General features: G+C 32.2%; 1 protein-coding gene and 1 long non-coding RNA gene across 2 annotated transcripts; both read left to right on the forward strand.

Moving 5' to 3' along the window:
- Positions 1 to 807: 807 nt before the first annotated feature.
- On the forward strand, positions 808 to 6,904 carry LOC136071538 (uncharacterized). The gene is made up of 3 exons (XR_010632837.1): positions 808 to 1,066; positions 4,185 to 4,272; positions 5,626 to 6,904. It is a non-coding gene; the product is annotated as an uncharacterized LOC136071538 (long non-coding RNA).
- A 7,276-nt stretch (positions 6,905 to 14,180) lies between these two features.
- Positions 14,181 to 15,871, forward strand: LOC136071540 (homeobox-leucine zipper protein GLABRA 2-like). The gene is made up of 4 exons (XM_065782969.1): positions 14,181 to 14,425; positions 14,567 to 14,832; positions 15,388 to 15,505; positions 15,649 to 15,871. Exons 1-4 carry the CDS (start codon positions 14,345 to 14,347, stop codon positions 15,847 to 15,849), a joined length of 666 nt encoding a protein of 221 aa, XP_065639041.1. The 5' UTR covers positions 14,181 to 14,344; the 3' UTR covers positions 15,850 to 15,871.
- Positions 15,872 to 23,577: the final 7,706 nt, after the last annotated feature.

Here is a 23,577-nt window from a genome sequence, read left to right on the forward strand (position 1 = left end):
GATTTCTCTTTTAAAATTCAGTCATGCTGGTACTTAATTAAAAAATATATTTTTATCTCATGAACAAAAATTCACATAGCAAAATTTTAAAAGGAGAATTTAAGGAACAACATCTAAGTACTATACCTAAGTCTTTTATATATATATATATATATAAAATCTAATGGGCATATATATTTTTTAAAAGTACATTATAATTAATAAATTTTGATTATTTAGGGTTCTTATTTTTAACACGAAAGCTTCATGTGTCAATTTTTACAAGTAAATAGTTATAAGCTTTGATTACCAAATGGTTCAATGCTTAAATTATCAACATATGTCAAAAACCTTATAACTTAATTGACATATCTATGATGTTTCTAATGGGGATGTCTAGATTCAAATTCCTCATTGACTCTTTTTCAAATTATTGAATTATAAAAAAAAAAAAATTAAAACGTATCATTTTAATGTCAATTCCCATAATTACAACCTCAAGAGTTTCCAAGAAATTTATTTAATAATTTTAAAAAGATAAGTGTTAGGTCCACAACTTTTTCATAATGCATTTATAATAAATTTTAAATAAGGTTATACCAATGATACCATTTTTCTTAAAAAAAAAAGAAAAAAAAAGAAATGCAAATTATATCCTCTTCCCCCACCCCCCAATCGAGACAAACGGTGTCGTTTGATATACCCAGGTATAAACGGATACACGAAACAGTTAACTGCCTATTATAAGAATTCAAAAGTTCAAAACTTCCCGAAAATTGTAATCCTCCGTTTGGTTCCCGAGAAAAACCTAGAGAAAAGAAAAGAAAATAAAAGCACAAAGAATTAAGATTAAGCCCAAATACCAATTAAGGCGAGGGTTTATATCCAAATTCCTAAACAATGAAGCTTCCCTACAAACTCTATCTTTCCTTTCCTTTCTTTTCTCACATTTTCTCAGTTACCAAACAGAGCCAATTAAACCTAACCCTACACTTCTTAATGTCGTAAATCAACTCTCTTTCTCCAAACCCCATCACACCAATTAACTACCAATGAGGATCACAAACCCATTTAACCGTTTTGGCAGGTGAGAATGGTAGAAATTAAAGTCATTGAGGATCAATTTAAGCAATTATTTTTTCCTTTACTTTAGGAAGTACTTGTGGGTTGCGCTTGAATAATTTGATTGGCTCAGAGAGATGAAAAATGTTTCAAATTGGGATTTGGAAGTGAATTTAAACCGCTGTTTGGTTCATTACTTTTTCATAGTTGAGTAGCATTGCATTATTTTGATCACGTACTATGCCACATTTTAAGCTTTTTTATGCATGTGAACATGTTTGTTAGACATGGGTCAATGTGGGCTGTCTTGCTTAGAGAGATAAAAAATGTTTCAAACTGGGATTTGGAAGTGAATTTAAACCACTGTTTGATTCATTACTTTTTCATAGTTGAGTGGCATTGCATTATTTTGATCACTTACTGTGCCACAGTTTAAGCTTTTTTATGCATGTGAACATGTTTGTTGGACATGGGTCAATGTGGGCTCTTTTGTACTTTTGGCGTTTTCTTAGTGCACGTTATTGAACATCTTTTATCTGTTATGGGTGCAGCCAGCCTGTGGAAGTGTTTTGTTTCCTAATTTTGTTGCCACCCCCTCTTTGGTATGGCAAATAAACATTGTCTTGTGTATGGTTACTTAAATTTTTTTTTACTGACATAGTATGTGATTTTACCCATGATAATGTAATTTTGTTATGTGGGTCTAAAAAACAAGCAACTTTAAAAGGCACTTAAGATAATGACAACATTGGCAACTATCTAGAATTTGCTCCACCCCACGCTCCACAAATAGTTGTGTGGCTGAAGTTTTGAAGGCCCTTGGATTGATGCTTCATTAGTCATTACAGTCAGAAATTCATTGTAGGGTTGGTGTTCTGTATTGCTTCTAATATCTGAGTAAGGTTTAGTTTCTCATTGATCTCAGGAATAGATATATAAGTATCACGTTAACCCATAAACTTATGTTTTATATATTATTTTAAAGTACAAAAATTTGAAATTTAAATTATTTTATAGATAATATAGTTGTTGAACTCTGATCCTTTTTATATTTTGCAAGCATGGTGGCTATAAGATAGCAATGCAATCCAATCTAATTGTGGATATGTTAACAAACATATCCAATAAAAAATTATAAAGGGGTGATAAAAGTTAAAAGTCAGGTGTTACTTTTATATATACACATGCGTGCACACGCATATATATACCTAAAGGTCATTTGAAAATAACTACTATGCTTCAGAAAGTAGGTAAGTATCATATAGAATTTCTTTCTACTTAATTCTCGTAGTTCGTCAAAATGGTATTTGCAATATTTCTTGTCTTTATACTTAATTTTTATGATCTTAGTGCAAGTAAGCATACCTATTCTTTCTTTTGAGAAGACAAGCAGTCTTGGCAGCACACTAGAACACCAACTGAAGCCCCAAGTACTTTTGCTGGAAAACAATTGACCTTACAATTTTGGTTTAAATGTCAACTGCTCAACATAAGACTTCTATAGCCAAAATCTCACTTATTATAGATTTCTCCGATAGTCAAAATTTTCATTATTATATTTTTGATTGGTAATTTGTACATGCATTTAGTGCATTTTGATCCCACAACCTAACCCTTCACCTTACTTTTACAAGGGGAGGAGTTTCCATTTGAACTAGAGCACAAAATCACTTATTATGGGTTTAGAAATCCTCAAATTGTTGCGAACTGCCCTCAGAACAACAAAAGACATTATCTAAGTTGGAGATAGCATCCAGATCCCTCATATTTAACAAGTATATCATTGATCAAAGTATTACTATGCAGTTTTAATTCACTCATCATACCTAGCATCTTGAAGCTGAAAGGAGATAGTTAATCCGCTAGTATGATGCCCCTCAAACTTGAAGCCTTGTTACCACCCTATCTGTCAAATTCAAATGAGGGAGTTGAAATGCACCATCTGTTCTAGCCCCTTCATTTGACACCAGATCACATCATGCACAGAAAATGGAATAGAATATCCCTAACCCATGTATTTTTTAGTATTTTGTTAAGGAGCTTGATAATCTAGGAATGTAATTATACAATGTAAATCATAGGATTTGATTATTTGGCTACTTAGTGGATCAAATATTATTTCCATCCATTCTGTCCAGTGTAAATATAACTGGTCTAGGCAACATGTAATGACTGTGATTAAAATTGATACTTTAATAGATAATGAGGTTAATTTATGTACATTTAGTGATGTTAACTTATAATTTGTAGTTGTTTTTGATGCAAGGATTACCAAAATTAGTTTAGATTTTAATTTTGAATTGGAACCAGTTTTCTTTTTGAATTTGGTCTTTATTGTGATTGAGGATTTTGTGGAATTTAATTGTGGCTCAGTTAGATATTTCCATATTGATATAATCTTGGAAGCCTTATTAAAATAGTGGCTCTTGTAATTGTGAAAGAGATTTCTTTTTGAACAAGAAATTTATGATTAGAGAAAATTTCTCTTCACTTGGTGGTAATTCCAAGCACCATTAGTGGTAATGCCTAGGGTTTTTTTTTGCAGATTCTAGGTGGTGAAGTCAAGGATTGTTCTATTTATCTTCTTTTCCTCTTTTACTACTATTTTCCTACCACTGTACTGCATCACTTTGGTTGTTTGTCTCCTATAAATTAATGGGTGGTCGTGCAAGTTTAACCAGCACAAATCTATGGTAATCTGGAGCATGATCCCCCATTGCCTAATCTGGGGTATTTGACAGGATAGGAATGCTCATATTTTGAGGGAAGTGAGAGTTCAATTCAAGACTTGAAGTGTTCTTTCTTCCCAACTTTGTTCAAGCGGGCGATTGCATCCGTCTTTACTTTTAATTCTTTGATTGATTTGCTTGATAGTTGTACTTTCTATTCACGTTAGTTTTGATATGTTGCTGGTTCCTTAGTACACTACCTGTGTGCTATGGTTCCCCGTATGTTTTTCTTTTTCAATGAAGAATTATTATTATTTTTAAAAAAATGGTTCATTATTCTTGAAGAAATGAAAATAGTTTATAGTCCTTAAAGCACATTCTCCTACATGTCTTGGTTCTGATAGTTTTATTATTGTGCTTTGTCTTCTTTCTGTCTTCAATTGTATCTTCTGCTTGTGAAATCCACATTATCAGAATGTCGGCTAGCACAGCCAATATAGTTGTGGTGGGAGTCATTGTGGACCTGAGGTTCTCCTTCGAATTTGGGATGGCATACATGCTAGTAAGTTCAGTAATGACTTTAAGATACTATAAATTCTAGTTTCATGCTTGTCTAGTTTTATACTCATTGTTTTAATTCACGTAAATCTTTTTCATTGTTTGAGCACCTGATTATCATGAAAATTCCTTGAGTAATATTTTCATTTTTTCTGTGGTTGCATTCTTTACATCATTGCTCAATCTGAGTTCTTGTTTCTGCCCCTCCTTTCCTTTTATTTTCCCCTTCTCCCTTAAATGATTGTCCTGTGGGGCAAGTGTCCGTCTAGATAAGAATTGTAGGGTACTTGGTGATGTGCATGTTTGTGAATGTGTATTCCATGTTCAAATAAAGACCATATACTTGTAATAATCCCTTTGGCATTAGTACTACTTTTACTTTAAGCATGAAATTTATAGGATCAGTAGGGCATAGGAAGATGAGTTAGTTGTGGAATGGTAGTTTTTGCGCCTTTTTTTTTTGTTATTGGTTTGAACTTTCAAAATATTAGGGTATGGCCAATTTTCAAACCAAACACCAACCACCTGTAAAGATAATTGAGATTCATTCTGGATAATCCTTCTATTTAATGTTAATTTTTTTTTTTTTAACATTAACTTTTTGGGTTAGGCCTAACATTTGGCCTGAACAAATGATCAATTCTGGCTGCGCTTGATTTTTAATTTGAAATTTCCATGCATACTTCTAAGATATCTTCATTTTGACTGAATTTGGCCATTTATCCATAGGAATTGAAATCTTATAGATATACAAATAATCGAAATTCCAAATGACCTTTTCTGGATCCATTAAGGAAATGGAGTTAAGCTGAAGAATGACATATTGAATGGAAGTCCTCAGTATGAATCAGTAGGATTGATCTCCCATTTTATCTGATCATGAAGTTTAGTTGATGTTATCCTAAATTGCAACAAACAACAATTAGCCACAATTCAATATAGCTTATGTAATTAACTCCAACTTGCTCAAGGATATTACTTAAGAGAACCTTATGCCTTTTTTTATTTGGTCTTCTTAACTTATTACATCCCACCTAACATCCTGCGTATGCACACAGCACACATTGAGGGATAGAGTAGAATCTAAATTTTTTGATTAGTTCAATTACTAAGAAGGGACAAATGGAGGTGGCTATCTATCCTCTTTGAAATTTGCATGACCTCCATGTAAGCAATGGGCATTCATGAATGAGTGACATAAGAGAGTGCAGACACTCATTAATTCTTTCAGAAAAGCCTGCCCCATAAAATATCCTTATTTCATTTTCATTATACCCTATTCGATATTGCATGGCACTTTTTTGTAGAAGCTTTTCACCTGACTTCCAAAACAACTAACTCATCTACTCTTCAACAGCTAACTGTCTCTTCAGGCTGGATAGCAAGTCTGTAGCCTTTCAATAAAGAATGATCTTACAACCTTCACGTAAATTATACTAACATAGACTGTGTGGCATCCTTATTTGACTCAATTATCAATGCGACAGTGGATGGTTGACGTGTCATTGGCCCTGATGGCTATCTGGCATGGCAGCTCCGTTCGGATTGCGTGTCGTGTTGGAATTTATACATTAACTTGGTGATTAGAAATTTCTAACTAATATCATATTATTAGTTTTAACAGATGCAAATTACTATATTGGAAGATGTTCATTCACGTTTTGCTTTAGTACATTAGTTATTATTTGAAGTATGATTTTGTAAACTGAGAAGTGTGGGGGCAGGAAACAATTTTTTGGAAGAGAGATGCAATAGCTTAACTGCTTTTGTTTTATTGTTAGGGTGCCTTTTTTCTGCTTTTAAAGTTATTGGCTGGTGTGCGACATGTTATATGTGATAAAACATTAAATTGGATGCATGTCTGCCATCTCCCATCTCTCTTATATCTGTAGGCAATATGAACTAAGGATTTAGTTTTCTGCAGTTGTGTGTGCATATAAGCAATGGAAGTAACATGGTTATCCTTACATAGAAAAGAGGTTTTGTTATAATAAAAAATAAATTATCAATTAACTCTATGGAAAAAGGGTTAATGTGAAGTGTGATTTGTGATGATTTTTTTTGAGTAAGTGATATGTGATGAGTTGAAATATATAAGAATATACAATCCAAATCTGTAGCCAATGAGTTTGAGCTAATTTGGCAGCTCCTCCCTTATAAGTGTTAGGTGGAGGATGGGGTATTGGGTGCGTCTGTAATTTACCAATAAACTGGGAAGATAATAAAACAGACCTTTGGAGTAGTTATCTAATATCTTTTTCTTTTTCCTTTTTTTTGCTGAATAGAGTAGTTATCTAATATCTATTACTACATAAAGGGCACCATACTCGTTGCAGAATACTTTTGAGTATTGATCTTTTATCTTTTCATTTTAATCTGTTCTTTAATCTTTACCTTAGTGGGAATGTTTCTGCCGAGGTGGATTTCATGGTCAATTTTCCAACATAACTATCATTTACCCTTACTTTCACTTGGTCAGCTTTTTAAGGACGCCATTTATGTGAATTGGGTTGATAGATTAAGCTATCAGCTACTTTTGTTTGTAAGCTGATAGGTTAACTTTCTATCTCTTTTTGCTTTCCTTGAATGCCATCTCTCTCTCTCTCTCTCTCTCTCTTGCTTGTAAGCTTTTTCCTTTCTTTTATAGCCGTTCATTGCCACCTTAAATTTATCAAATTTGCTACCTTCCCCAGCATTTTCTCTTAACACATTTGGCAGCTTATTCCTTTCATGTTTTGTCACCTTAAAACTTATTTCATAAGAAACCCAAAAAGTCTTGAGAGCAAAGAAAGCAAGATAACCCTTCCTTGGGGATTTCATGGTTCTCTTTTCCTTTTTTATTTTAATGTTTTATTTATTCATTTTTTCCCCCCTTCTCTAAAGGTGTATGCAGTGTAATATGAAATACAAGAAATAAAGCTAAGTGGAGAGACAGAGAAATCCTAAAAGAAAACTCAAATTAATTAATACCCTTTTTATTAGGTTTGTCGAATCATGTGATTGCATCATATTATCTACCATTCCTAACTACCATTGCAAACAAAAACCCTAAAGAAAAAAAAGAAAAGTAAATTGAAGAGAACATATATGGATGGTGTTTGGTTGATTTGAATTGTAGATAAACTTAATCATAACCCATATGGCACCAAAACTTTAATTATGGACGGTGATAGCTCATAATCCTGACGCTGATTTTATTTATTTTTATTTATTTTTTATTATTTATTTATTTATTTATTTTTTCTAAAAATTGTCTAGAGCATTAGCTGCAATCGAGGTTCTATGATTCACATAAGTGATTAGGTCAATGTTTAGTTGATGGAAGAAAAGGATAAAGTTAAAAAAAAAAAAAAAAAGGTTCCAAACTCTAAAATCAAGATTATTTTGATTGGCTGCAAAAGGGGGCTGTGGTGATAGCTAAAATTGACCAATTAGAAGCCACTTTTTAACATGCTTGCCACTCAATAATTGTTAATATATCAAAAATTTTCTATAAATTAAGTTGGAAAACTCAACCATATTGCTAGTCCCACGACTCCCACCCTCAAAGATTATGTATAATGGGAGTGATAAACAATTGGCTCACTCATTAATCATAACACAAGGATAAATATTTGTCTTTTTGTGGATATCTTTTTAACCTTTTGCAGATAGTAAATAAAAAAAAAAAATGCTTGAAAATGTTTAACATATAATTATATAACTTTATTAGGAATCCAATCTAAAAGCAATATGTATGCACAAACTAAAATGCATCTAGTACTACTATTGCTTTTATCGGGTAGCCAGATGTCACTTTCAAACTTTGGCTTTCTTGTAGAGCAGATTTAATTTTTAGCAATAATAACAAAAAAAAAAGAAAACAAGAAAAGCTGCTTGTGAATAAGTTTTTATTAATGGAAAATACTAACGAGTGTCCTTAGAGTATTGGTTAATAATCTATTTTAGAAAAGTTTTGACATCATTTTTATGAAAAATAAAAAAAATTGTCAAAATATTAATTTTTTTTCTCATAAAAATTTTCTTTAACTGGAATGTTAATTAATACTTTAAGGATATTTATTAGCATGATCTTTTATTATTTAAAGACATTTTATGATATTTGAAGATTAAAATATTTATTTATTTTTGGTAAACTGGATAGCATTTGAAAATAAAAATATTTAGTGATGCTGATACTGTGGAATATTATATTGAATATTTCCTATGTATAGTTGATTAAGAATTGACTTATCCATATTGGATTGAATTTTTAAAAATTCGAAAGCTTGGAGGCAAATACATTAATTGCATTCACTTCTTTCAACTCTTTAAATGATATAAAGACACATGGAAATATAATAATCATAATAATAATAATAATGAACTGGACACCACAACACAAGGCTCAATAACATTCACACATCACCATGCTTTGGCTGGTCATTGCTGCAGGGTTTGACCCCTGAACTGTTGGTAAAAAGTTGCTTCGTATCAAATGGCTCAGCTTACACAAGCCAGCTCCTCTCAATTAGTTGTATAGCTCCCCCAACCAAAACAAACAAATATATAAAATAAATAACCAACTTTCCCAAGAGAAACTAAATAGCAACTAAATAACAGGGTGGAAGATGGGAGGAAAAAAATAAATAAAATTTAAAGAAATCCCTTTGTGGTGGATTTGGGATTAACTTATGGAGTACATTTGATCCACTCATCTTCTTCATTTACTTAAGGGGAAAAAAGAATTAAAAAAAAAGCTGCCAAAATTGAATGCAAGATTGATTAGCTTAAAAAAAAAGAAAAGAAAGAGGTTTAGAATGCAAAGGTATAAGATTAGAGCTTAAAAAATTAAAAATTTGGTTGGTCAAAAGTGTTGATATAATTTAATTTATTTGATTTGAAAGTTTTAATCCGATTTTCCCACCTTGTTATCTTGTAAGAATTAAAAAAGGGAAAATTCTTAATTTACATTGTACTAGTAATGCAAAAGTGTACAATTTTGTGTATTTTTTTGTGTCTACAATGTAAGTTTATAATACTAGTATAATGTAAACTTATAAAAGTTCTTTTAAAAAATTGCGCCTGGAGAAGATTGACACGCATCTTTAGCATGTGTTTTTACGAAAGAAGAAAATATATATAAAAAAAAAAAAAATTCAGAGAAAAGTACACACTAGTTTGTGATTATATTATAAAGGTAGGCAATAGCTGGATTGACAATGAACTCAAATGTATGGCTCAATACAAGATGAGGACCATTAGGTGCTGATTTTTGGGTGTGTAGAATAATATTTTGAGTTCAAACATTGGGCAAAAGCTTTCTTTGTCTTGATCAAACAGGTAATGCTTAGGAAATGTGATCCACAAAGGTCCATTTGTTATTTAAATAAAGGACAATTAAGTGGTGTACATGCAAGGTAATTTCAGAGTAAAAAACAAGTCTGGTTGCAGATGAGTTCTAATGACTAATTTAAGGATAAGCCAAGATGAGGAAGGAAAGTTGACTAAGTGCATGAAAGACATACAAATGTGTTATCTTTCAATTTCCAAGAGGCCCTGTGTTAGCCCTTTTTTGTAGCCTTACTTTCAAGTTTCATGTGGATTTATCTTCTAGGAAAAGAATTCTAAGCTCGAATGGAAATCTTGTCTGGCAATGAAATTTAGAAAAGTATATAATTATAAGTAATGCTCTCTATAGATTTAAGATTATGAAATTGCAGACCTATACATAGATCTTATAAAGTAGCCGACAAAACCTGCCCAATCAGAGACACTCATGGGTGGCATCTGACTTAAAAGTAGCCAACAAAACCTGCCTAAGTTAATTAGCTGAGCAGAATTCAATCTTGAAGTAATCCTCCGTTCTTTAAATTGCCTTCCTTATGTAGGCAGGTTTCGATCCTGGGTTTTTGTGTGATGAACTGTATCTACTGGGTTTTTGTGTGATGAACTGTATCTATTATTAAGTGATTGTTTGAGATTTGTTTATTTTATTAAAAGTAAAAACTTTTTGCTAAAAGTATTGTATTTTAGATAGAATTTCTACTCTAATATAATCTAAGTGTATATGTGTGTAAAGATTTTTCTTGGAAACTTGAACCACAGCTCTTGCTCTCCACACCCTACAAATACTTATACTTGTGGTTATATCACTGCACCAAGAGTGCGCAGTGGTGAAAGTACTGTAGATAAAGATAAATGTTAGCTGAAATAGTATAGTAAGACTCATGAATAGTATCAAAAAGTGTAATAGGGTCATTAATAGTAGCAAAAATAAGCTGAATAGTAAAATAAGCCGGCTTTTTAATTTAGAGCCAAACACACACTAATAAGGTCAAAATTGCTAAATACCACTGTTAGCCAAAATATTTGACGATTTACTACTATTTTGAAAATATATATGAATGTACCACTCTTTTGGAATTTGAGTTTATGAAACTTGAGTTTGCTGTGTAACTCGAGTTTCAAGAAATTGAGTTACATAAAAAATTGGTGGCTATTTTTCATGGAATTCGAGTTATATGGCAAACTTGAATTTCAAAAAAGTGGTAAATTCCTAATTATTTCACAAACTGTGGTAGATTGCAAAATATTTCCGCCAAAGATGGTATTTGGCCATTTTGGCCTTATTAATAAGTTATGCATATATTTAAGAGGCTTTGAGTTCAAGATCCATTATTCTTCTTGTTCTTACAAGAAAAACAAAGTGTCATTTAAATTAGAGTTAATTAAAAAATATAACATATTTTTGAAAAAAAAAAAAAAATCTAACATATACCATATATTATGATTAGTGGCGGCTTCAGAAATTTTTTTGAGAGTGGTCCTTAAGAAACTTAAATTATACAAAATCTAATAAAAAGAGAATTTCATACATTGACAAAACACACACACACACACACACGTGCGCAAATACATAAAATCTTACAATTTCCTTTTACAAATCATTTTATTTTGAAATCGTTACATGATGGTCTCATTATCAAGTTGCAAGTTACATTTCTTCAAAAGTTTAGTTAAATAAAATTTTTCTTGGACTTTTCTTTTTATTTGTAAGGACCTAATATATTATTTAGGGGACCAAAGTTTAAAAACAAAATTTGGCTACAAACTTTGTTGTAGTCACTCTCACTACATGAATTAACATTGTTACATATTTTGAAAATCTAATCGATGAATTGCATGTTCTCTATATTCTTAAAACATGTTAAAATTTCATGCTAATCAAATGTTATTTGCCATTCAATCCATAAAATTATTTTTAATGTATAATTTTAGAATCTAAAAATTGAAAGTTGAAATATTTGATTGACAATATAGCTGTTGATCTTTTATATTCTTGAAATGTTGCAAGTATGAAGGATTTAAGAAGAAAATGTAATTAAATGGCGGATTTATTAAAATTCACGTTCAATAAAAAAATATTGAATAGAGTTGTAACCTTAATCTACAACCATGCTTGCTGCCAAATTTTGTCCATAATTTAATTATATTGGGCCTAAAAAAAAATTTAGGGTGGTCACAAAGTTTTTTTAAAGATAAAAAAATCATAAACTTTTAAAGTTTATAATAATTGCATTTTTTTCCAAGTCAGGGTGGTCCTGTGACCACCCTGAACTCTACGTAGAGCCGCCCTTGATTATAATCACATACATGTTTTCCATTTTAATGCGGGTGTGTGTTTTTTTTTTAAAGAAAACCGTCTAAACAAGAATGACTTAAATCTATTTTTCGTCTCACCTTTTAATAAATAAACTATTTTTTTCTTCTTTCTTTTTGTCTCAACTTTCAACAAATAAGCTAACAAAAAATGCGGAATGCCAGTGTTTTCTAATCCACAAGAGCAGAATCCCTTGTTAGCTCATCAATTTACTGCTAGGCAGCATTTGGTAGCACATTAATTTCTTTCTAGCAATTTTTTATCCAAAGGGGTCGTCCTTCTCCCATATTTCTTTGCCAATGATCTCCCGCTTTTCTCATTGGCCATAGCATCCTGTGCCTTGGTTATGAAGAATGTTCTTGATAAATTTTGCTTCTCCTTGGGACAAAAAGTTAGTTTCATCATGTTTAGAGTGGTTTCTCTCCCAAAGTGGATTCTCCCCATTCAAGAGGAAATTTGCAAAATCCTTGATATTAAAGAAACTATGGACATTAGGTTGTTCCTTGACTTCCCCATTTATGCTAAAGCCATCAGAGCCAAATATTATGATGAGATTGTGGAAGGTTGCCTCAAAGTTGACTGGCAGGAAAGCTAAACTCGTCTCTTCCTTGCGAGAAATGTTCTCATCCAATCCGTTATGGAATCTATCGCTGCATGTATCATGCAGTGTGTTGCACTCCTTGCAAAGAAGTGTGATAGGCTAAATGCTATGAATAGGAACTTCCTTTAGGGATCTACACCAGAGAAAAGAAAAATTCACTTGGTTAATCGGAAGAAAGTCATTAAACCATAGGCTATGGGTGGGTTGGGTCAACATTTTACGAAGGAAAGAAATTCAGCTTTAATGGGTAAGCTAATATGGATAACTTGCAATAGTGAAGAAGCCTGGACTAAAGTTCTTAAAAGGAAGTATGTGGGCAGCCTAAATAGTGGAAATGAGTTTAACCTTCACGGTTCGGGTGTGCGCAAACCAAAAAAACCAAGTCATAGTTAATAGTGATAAAATAATAATTAAATGTTTAAATTTATTATTTGCTATTAACTAAAACTCTTGAATAAGTTATAATTTATCATGTTATCATAGTAAGTGATCCTTGAGGAAAAGAGTTAGAATAATGGTAGTAATTTTTCAATTAAGAGCATGGATTATGAATAAGTAATTTCACTAATTTATCAATAGTATGTTCGAATTAGTTTTTAGCTTTTAGATGATTTGTTTATGTAAAATTTATTAAAATCTTTTTTTTTTTTTTTAGGTACAACTATACTTTTATCTATTTTTAATAAATAAGTAGAAAGTTAATCCAAATACACATTAAGAAGTAAATTATAAAGCCCCTTAATGTTATAAGAAGCATAAGGAAGAAAATAATTGCTTTTTCATGAAAAACACAAAAATTGTTTGAATTATTACTTTTTTTATTGAACATTTGGTTCACAATCAAGTTTTAATTTTAATTATTTATAATTAGATAATTGGAGGAACGAGAATTTAAACGTTTAATATTTTCATTGAAAAAAAAATGTCAATTGAGTTGTTAAACTTTTGATCAAGCAAGGTTTTTAAAGGTTTTTTTTTTTTTTTTTTTTCCTGAACACAAACAAGGGTTTTAATACATCATACTATGTCACAATAAAAGTTTTTGTTTTAATTGAGATAAGTCGAGTGCAAATCTTATGTCCCACTTTTCTTACTCCACTCTATACTTCACCAATAAAAATTTGCCACATGTTTACCTAATTAATTAAATACTATCATTATTGACTTATTAATACTATTGTTATTAATTAATAGTAGTATTTAATTAATTAGATGAACACGTAGCGAGTTTTTATTGGTGGAGTATAGAGTAGAATATAAAAAGTGAGACAGAAGATTTGGACACAGATAAGTCTAACAATGCTATGGCTAGGACCTAGGCCCTAGGGTAACTAAATTCACTTTACTCTTAACAACACTGCATTAAAAGCTCATCGCCAAACGCTACCTAGCACCAATAAATCTTGAGCCGATAGCTTGAGCCACTAAGCCCAAGTTGTAATTGAAAAAAAAAAAAAAAAAAAAACAAAAAATCCTTAAAATACCGTTGAAACATAGATTCAACCGTTTAAAGTTAGTTGAGACTTCCACTTTCCTATTCAAAAAATCTAACAGTCAACCCCTACCAGCCCTTTCTCTCTCAGACTCTCGCTCTCCCTCTCTCTCTCTCTCTCTCTCACACACACACACACAAACACAAACTCACACACAAACATAAATCACCATAAAAGAAAAAACCTCTTTGAGTTCATCATTTTGTTTTATATCCTTAAATCAAGCAGCCCCCACATCTCTTTCTCTCTCTTTCTACGCACCTTCATCACCACCAACATGCTTGGTCCTTATTAAAACAACCCATTTGCCATTGCCACCCCAAGAACTCTCATTCTTGCCATGGGCGTGGACATGTCGAATAATCCACCCTCTTCTCGTACCAAAGACTTCTTTGCCTCTCCAGCTCTCTCTCTCAGCCTTGTAATAATCCTATTTCCATTCTCTATACTACTACTTCATTCATTTTCTTACTTGTTCTTATATTTATATAACATAGAGATTCTATGAAGTTATTTACTTGCTTCTTTTGTGTGTGTGTGTGTGTTTGTTTCTTATATTTAGGCCGGGATTTTTCGCGATGCTGGGGCAGCGGCCACACCCAACATGGAGGTGGAAGAAGGGGATGAAGGAAGCGGAGGAGGTGGCCGGAGAGATGACATGGTGGAGATTAGTAGTGAAAACTCGGAGCCTCTGAGGTCAAGGTCCGACGATGAATTTGACGGCGAAGGAGAGCCTGATGATGATGGTGCTGACGGAGACAAGAGCAAAAAGAAGAAGAGAAAGAAGTATCATAGGCACACTGCTGAGCAAATTAGAGAAATGGAAGCGTGAGTGGTCTTAATTTGTCTCTCTTAGTTACTTTCTTATCATTCTCATTTTAATACTAATTTTGTTTTCTTTATATGCATGTATGAAGAAAAAGGATTTAAAGCTTTGAGGTTTAATGAGTTTGCTCAATTTGAGTCATTGAAAATAAAAATCAGTTCCCAGTTTTTTTTTTTTTTATGAACTTGGTTTACTAATTGGTCATTCATTAATCAGTGTTAGTCTACATGTCAATCTTGTAGCTTTAATGGGTGCTTTATGGTGTACGATGTACAGAAAGATTTAAAAAACAAGAAAGTTAGTGACATGCTTTCAAAAGAAACAAGATTCAAAAGTTAAAGCTATCTTAAAAATCCACTACCTTCTCTTTTCTTTGTTTTATATGTGTTAATGGATACCGACAGAAAAACAATAGAGAAAAAGCATAATTTCTTTCCTCGCAGATTACCAATGTTAAATTTTCATTTTTTTTAACTCTTTCTTGTGCAATTTTTGATACTTGGTCTCCAATATTATACGGTTAATTAATCCAAAGTTCCAATGAACTCAATTTACAGGCTATTTAAAGAGTCACCCCACCCAGATGAGAAGCAAAGGCAACAACTAAGCAAGCAATTAGGCCTTGCTCCTAGGCAAGTCAAGTTCTGGTTTCAAAATCGTCGAACCCAAATTAAGGTACTCTAATTCATTTTCAGTCATGCTTCATGTATGATAATTTATGCAATTCAATCTATTATCACATTACACTGTTGTTTTTTCCCCCCTCCTTTTGTCCTATTCATTTCATAAAGTTGAGGAATGCATTGTCTTCGGTGCAGGCTATACAAGAGCGCCATGAGAATTCTTTGTTGAAGACAGAAATGGAGAAACTCCGAGACGAAAACAAAGCCATGAGGGAGCAAATAAATAAAGCTTGCTGTCCCAATTGTGGCACTGCCACCACTAGCCGAGAAGCTGCTTTGACTACGGAGGAACAACAGCTCAGAATTGAAAATGCCAGACTCAAAGCTGAGGTTTGAAAAAAAAAAAAAAAAAAAAAGCTAACACACATATAACAAAGTTAGGCCCTGTTTGGTTTGCCATTTTAAATNTATATTTACCACATCCATGAAACTTTGAACAAGACGAGGGAGATCCACAAAAACAACTCCAGTCTCTCTTGATGCCTCAATGGATCTCTTTGGCCGCGCATTGCTTGAGTTTTCAATAGAGAATTCTTTCATGTATTCATCATAATTAAGTATTTCCCGACCAGTCTCAACACTTCGAATCCATAATGGTTCTCCTGCAGTAGCCATCTTTGTGAGCTCCTCCATTGCTTGATTTACTATCTCCATTATCCTCGTCTTCTCAATCCCGAAAATCCCAGTGTAAAAATCCAAAGAGCTTCTATTCTCTTGGTCATTGCCAGCTGAACATGAAGGTGAGGATGCCCCTGGAGGGTATTTCCCTAGAGCTGATCGGAGTTTTTCTACCTGGACATTTGAATAAAACTTTATTACTAAGTATGCAACACAAAATAAAAACCTTCAAACACTTTTTAATGTTCCACTTTATGCTCCACTAAGTTGCGCAGATATATGCTCCACCAAATTAATAGTACATTTTCTTTGTGTTAACATCATTAAACTTCAGTTACTTTATAGTAAAAAAATGGGGAGACATGGAAAACTATGATTCATAGAGCAAAAAATGAAATATCCAAAATAGGACACAAATTTTATTCAGCAAGACATTTTCATAATAAAAATAGAAAAATAAGGGGGTGTTTGGTAGAGTAGTTTAAAAATTGTTGTTTATTGTTTTTTGAAATACGTGTGGGTGAAAAAGTGTGTTGAAATGCGTGAAATGCTGTTTAAAAACTAAAAAATGTTGAAAGTTTCTGATAGTTGAATAAGAGATCTGAGGTTCAATCTCCACCTATGTCAAAAACTGATTGGTATCTTGGTCGAATGATAAAGAGCTACCATCAGAAGCGGATGTCATAAGTTGAAACTCCCTAAAAAAAAAAAATATTAGTTTTGGAACTCATGTCACATTGAGTAATAATTCTACATTTTTTTAGGGTAAAATGCAAAACTAGCCCTTTAAATTTCTTCAGATTTCATTTTAGTCCTCTAACTTTGCTTTTGTTCATTTTAGTTCTTTAACTTTCAAGTTTATTCAGTTAAGGCTTTTCTATCAACTTTTATTATACGTTGGGGTTAATTTTTCAATTTTAGAAATTTTACTTCCAATTTTTTTAATTAAAAAAATTCAATTAATGATTGAAAAATATTTTCAAGTTTTTTTTTTTCAAAAAATTTTAACTAAAGTTAACGGAAAGGCTTTAATGGAATAAATCTGATACTTAGAGAACTGAAATAAATGAAAGCAAAGTTAAATGATTGAAATGAAATCTAAAAAAATTTAGATGGTCAATTTTGCATTTTAGCCTTTTTTTTTTTTTAAAAAAAAACTTTATATTTTGTTATTCACGTTATACTGCGATGGAATTAAAAGAGATAGTATTTACCCTAAATTAGATAATAAATTCAGTCAAATCACATGATAATAATGTTTATTATTATTATTATTATTATTATTATTTCCATTCAATATATATATATATATACTATCATTTTGGACCGATTGTAACAAGGATTACTTCTAGACTCAAAATTAAAATTTGTGCCTTCTCCCCTCTCTTCGTGTGTGTGTTAAAAATACTTAGTATTTTCAAAAGAAAAAATAGTGGGTTAATTCCACATTGGAAAATGAGTGTGAGTAAAAGAGGTTTAAAGCCTGTATTGTGTATCTAAGAGTTAGGCCTTTTTGGATATACACTGCTGTAAGTAGAAACCTAACTAATTTCCCAAAATATTTGATTCTTGAATGAAAAAAAAAAAAAAAAAAAAATCCTCCCAGAAAAGTTTTGGCTGATCTCCAAATTATTGCCATGTCCAAAAATAGGTTAAAACACAGTGGGGATTATTGTTTATGAACTTTATTTAGAAAATAGGTTAAAACACAGTGGGGATTACTGTTTATGAACTGTTTATGACTTGGTAGAATTTAATCCATCCATTTTAAAAATAGAAAGTAGAGTGTTTAAAAGGGAAACAAATCATTTGTTTCACTTGCTATATATTCGCTTGACTTTCCCTAGCAAAACTTTAGGAGTAGTGCTACACGCACTACAAGTTTTACTACATTAAATTTACAAATTGATATATCATTAATCATAAAAATACAATTTAAATATACAAATATAAGTTTGTTGAAGGTTACCAATCAAATTCATAGCCATATCAAGTTTTATGCAAATCCCCTAACTAACTCACTAATGTAACTAACTCTTGACAACTAGCATAATAGTGGTAAGTGATAATTGACTGTAACTAATTGTGCTGATTATGTTATTCTCTGTTGACTGTACTTTTTTAACTGTTGTCCAGCTTGTACACTTCTTTTTCTTATTTTTTATTATTATGGGAAAGCAGTTTCATTCAAATGAAATTGGATAATAAGCGCAAGATACAGAGGCAAATAGCTAAACTAGGCACAATCACTCTATAGAAGATGTTGCATTAGAGCATTAGCATTAGGGGGTGTTTTACAACTCCCAGTTTCTATTTTAGCCACTAAAAGCCCAAAACATGCTCCAACCTGGTATGCAAAACCTAAAAAAATTATTCATTTTTCTCTCTCTCTCTCTCTCTCTCTCTCTTACTTTTTCTCTGACCCTTTGAAACTTTCCTCTCTTAACTCTCTGAAAGTCTCCTTTCTCAACTCTCTACTTGCTCGATGCTTGTGGGTTTGTGTGGATTTTCCTTTGATTTTTTTTTTATGGGTTTCTGTGCATATGGTGTTGTGGTGGTGGTGGGGTGTTGTTATGGTGGTGAGGTGGAGGGCGTGGGTAGGGGTGTGCAGAAAACCTACCAACGCACCAAACCCGACCTGACCCGTCGGGTTGGGTTGGTTTTTAGGGCTTGGTGGGTTGGGTTGGGTTATAAAAATTATTTTTATAGCGGGTTGGGTTGGGTTTAGGTCATAAAATTATAAACTCGCCAAACTCGACCTGACCCACCCATATTTAATATATATTATATATTTAATAATTTTTTTTAAACTAGCTATAGGGAACTTATATATATATATATATATAATATTATCTAATTAATAAATTTTTTAAAATAACCAGCTCTTCCTATCCCATATAAAAGTATAAAAGCCAATTACTTCACACAAACCTTAGTAAATTACTATTGTTGTTTAGTGATTAGTGTTGTTTACCTTTAAAGAGTTACATTGGTACTAATCTTTGGGTTTTTTTTTTAATATGTTAATATTTATATTTTTTTTCTACTCAACTTAATAATAATAATAAAAACAATTTGTCAAACCCATGGGTTGAACTTGACCCATGTGAGTTGGGTTGGATTGGGTTGGACTTATGTGATAGGTTGGGTTGGGTTGAGTTAAATTTTTTTTGACCCACCATGGTGGGTTGGGTCAAAAAATCCCCTAAACTCGACCCAACCCGACCTATGCACACCCCTAGGCATGAGTATGTGTGGATTGGTGTGTTAGAGGTTTGGGTTTGTGGATCGGCGTGGTGGAGGGTGTGGGTTTGTGGTGATTGGCATTTGTGGTGGACATCAGTGTTTGTGGTGGAGCGTCGAGGCAGTGGGTTGTGGTCGAGGTTTGTGTTTGTGTTGTGGTTCATGGCTGTGGTTGAGGTGTGGGTCACAGTGGTTGTGGGTTGAATCGTTTTGGTGGTGATAGGTTGAATCGTTTTGGTATGGTTTTGGTTTGGTAGGTTTTGGTTGATTTTGTGGGTTTGGTGGTTTGTTGTGATGTCTGGTGGTGCTATGGTGGTGGTTCAATGGGTTTGGTATGGGCATTTTGTTTGGCTCTCGATGGTTTGCTGTGTGAATGGTGATGGTTCTTGGTGTTTTGTTGGGATTGTAGTGGTTGTTCAAATGTATGAGTTGTGGGTGATGTTGGTGGGTAGTAGTAGGGAAGAGGAAGAGTTGTTGGGTAAAATAGAGAGATGGGAGAGAAGAGAGAGAAATAGATTTTTTATATTATTTGATGGTGTTGTTTATATTATTTTAATGAGATATATATAAAAATAGAAACAATGATGTAGGATGAGTTGTAAAATTGATTGCAAAATAGACAAAGTAGGTTTTGAGGATGCAAAATAGAACTTTTTTGCATCCCCAGATAACTACATGTATTGTTTCTTAAGTATTAAGATGTAATCATCAACCAAGATAAATGCACAAAATCATTATTCTTTAATATATTAAGATGTAATCATCTACCAACAAAAAACAAAATAATATTGTTTCTTAAGAGCATTAGCTGTTGCCAAAAAAAAAAAATTTATTTTCACAAATTATATCAAAACTTATTTTTGCTACATTAATATAGTATTTAAAATGTCACATACAGTAGTGTTTTTGGTATTTGGTGTTCTAAATACTAAATAATTATCATTTAGAACACTTGATGCTAGTACTCTAATATTGGGGTAACTACGATTTTTATTTTTTATTTTAAAGTTTTGTTTTTGTTAAGTTTTTGAGTCTGATAGTTATTAGTTGGGCTAGACTAATTAAAAGGAGAATGTCTAAATTTTTGGAAGAGGATGTAGCTCTAGAAATTAAAGAAAAAAAAAATTAACCAATACATTTTTTTTCACTTTTTTTCTTGGGCCAAGGGGCCCAAAAGATTTTTCCTTTTTTTTTCTTTGGGCCGGGGGGCCCAGACTCCCTTGGGTCCTTCCTTTATTATAGCTAAACTGCCTCTAGCAAATTGAGAAAGTTCATGAGCACATTGTTGTGATCCCCTTTTCAAATTAAGAATCTTCTAACTTCTAAAGGAGCCAAGAAATATCTGATACCTTCAGTAGAGATGACCAAGGCAGAGCATCGATTTCAAAGATGACTTTGCGAGATGTTTTGGGGGGGGGGGGGGGGGGTGGTGGTGTTTGGGAGGTTCCTTCAACTAGGATCAACTAGGATTCTCATAGCAATGTCTGATACATCCATAGAAACAGTTGTTAGATTCACTGGATAGTCTTCCCGCATATCCCAGACTTGCCTGGCAAACTCATAAAAGATTAAGGAGTGTGTGATGGACTCACTTGCTTACAGGATGGGCATAAGTCATCTGCGTTTACTTCCCTTTTGCATAAATTCAGTTTATAGTTTTATACAGTACAAGACAAATACACAATTTTTTTTTTTTTTTTTTGTTTGGAAAATAAACGTTTTTTATATTTAGAGGGTCGTTTGGTATGATAGTTTAAGCAACACTTTTCAGTTTTTATTGGTATATTCATTATTCGAATCCCATTTCACGAGTATATATATGAGTCTCCAAGACAATTTTTCAATTGAAATTTCAAGGAACAGTTCCAGTCATCAACCAACTAAAGAAAACAATAGGCGAAACTATAATATTGGTCCCTTAAATTTATCTATTGTGCAGTTTTGGTACCCGAAATTTCAAGGGAGTGCTATTGGTCCTTGAAGTTTAAAAGTGAGTATTATTGGTCCTTCTGTTAAGTTCTGTTAGTTTTTTTACTCATGTGTCTAACAAAGTAATGATATGGCTTTTTTTTCTTAAATAACACGTGGCAACCTTTTATTATTAAATGTCTATTCCTGTAACTGATAAATTCCCATTTTTATGCCCATTTGTTTCTTCTTCTTCTTTCTAGTTTCTCCTCCTACGCTGCACTGCAGTAGCTTTCTTTAAATTAGAAACTTGGGATTTGATTAGTTTGAGGTGTTTTGACTTTTGTGATTTTATAATCATTTTGGTGAGAGAGATATATGATCAGTGCGTTAGAGTGTATTGTCATTCTTCAACTTTACTAAGCCCATAGGATGACATCGCCTGGAGAGTATAGCATCGCGTAGAGAGGATGATAGAGGACAGACGACGGTGTGACGGCAGGAGGACTCAGGACTCTCTTGCTGTTTCAGAGATAGAGGTCACCGTCGTTAGAGTCGTTCTTGGCTCCGGTCAGGGGCGGAGCCAGGAATTTTTGTTTGGGGGGGCCAAGTTGCAAAGCTAATATATTTATCAAGACAACTTCCACACCCACACACATATATACACACGCGTGCTTTTTATTATATATACACACATATATATACACACTTTTTTATTTGATAAGTTATATATATACACACATCCAACAAAAAATAAAAAAGATTTTAGTATTTTCAATCAAAATTATTTTTGACGGAGATCTTTCATAAAAAATTCATTTTTTCCATTTTCATAGTCAAAATCTTAAAAAGTTTCATTTTAAACACAAATTATCAAATTTTATGCTAAAGTAAGTAAAAAATCTTTCAATTGAACTAATGAAATTTTCAAAAACATGAATGATCCAAAACTTGGAGAAATAAGTTAGGCTCCAAACATATTTAAAGTTACCTTACTTTAACACATTATATGGCAACTAAAGACACATTTCATGTATAGTTTTAGTGACAAAATTTTTTTAATGAGTCAATGACTTGTTAATCGTCACATAACAGGTTGAAAAATATAGATTTAAACATGTTTGATACCAAATTATATCAAATATTTAACAAATATAAAAGCACATTTTACAATAAAAAATAGAATTGCGAAAAATAAAGTTATATCTTTGTAACTATTAGACCAATTATTTTTTTTTAGAGCATTATTGGACTAATTCAAATATATTGGAGGGGGCCAACTCTTATTTTTTAGACTAAATTTTGAAAACATAAAAATAATTGTATATATATTTTAAAAAATTTTAAAATTTTGGGGGGGCCATAGGGGGGTGGGTGGTGTTTGGGAGGTTCCTTCAACTAGGATCAACTAGGATTCTCATAGCAATGTCTGATACATCCATAGAAACAGTTGTTAGATTCACTGGATAGTCTTCCCGCATATCCCAGACTTGCCTGGCAAACTCATAAAAGATTAAGGAGTGTGTGATGGACTCACTTGCTTACAGGATGGGCATAAGTCATCTGCGTTTACTTCCCTTTTGCATAAATTCAGTTTATAGTTTTATACGGTACAAGACAAATACACAATTTTTTTTTTTTTTTGTGTGGAAAATAAACGTTTTTTATATTTAGAGGGTCGTTTGGTATGATAGTTTAAGCAACACATTTCAGTTTTTATTGCTATATTCATTATTCGAATCCCATTTCACGAGTATATATGAGTCTCCAAGACAATTTTTCAATTGAAATTTCAAGGAACAGTTCCAGTCATCAACCAACTAAAGAAAACAATATATACCACTTCCATCAGCTATAACTTTCTGTGTGGTTGCAATCATAAAGAAACACTATTGCTATAACAGAGGAGGCAAAAGAAAACCCACAATAATAATAATAATAATAATAAACTGATAGTAAGTCCCTTTTTTTTTTTTGAGAATAAGTGAGTCCAGAATTCTAAATAGCCTTACAATCATCCTAATTAAGTAAAACCCATTTCCTAAAAAAAAAAAAAAGTAAAACCCATTTGATATTTTACTCATTTTAATTTCTTACACTGGGAAAAAAAATGCCATAGAAAAATTCTAGTATATTCCATGATCAGAAACGTTCCTTTAATGCAGTGATCAACAACCATGTCTTCATGTGTAAAAAAAAAAAAAAAACCATGTCTTCCCCAAAAAACAAAATAAAAAACAAAATGAAATAATTTTTTTTTTTCTTTCCCTGCATGTTCTTCTACAACCAAATGAA

This window comes from Quercus suber, unplaced genomic scaffold (assembly GCF_002906115.3).
Source record: "Quercus suber isolate HL8 unplaced genomic scaffold, Cork oak 2.0 scaffold_322, whole genome shotgun sequence".
Taxonomy (NCBI): domain Eukaryota; kingdom Viridiplantae; phylum Streptophyta; class Magnoliopsida; order Fagales; family Fagaceae; genus Quercus; species Quercus suber.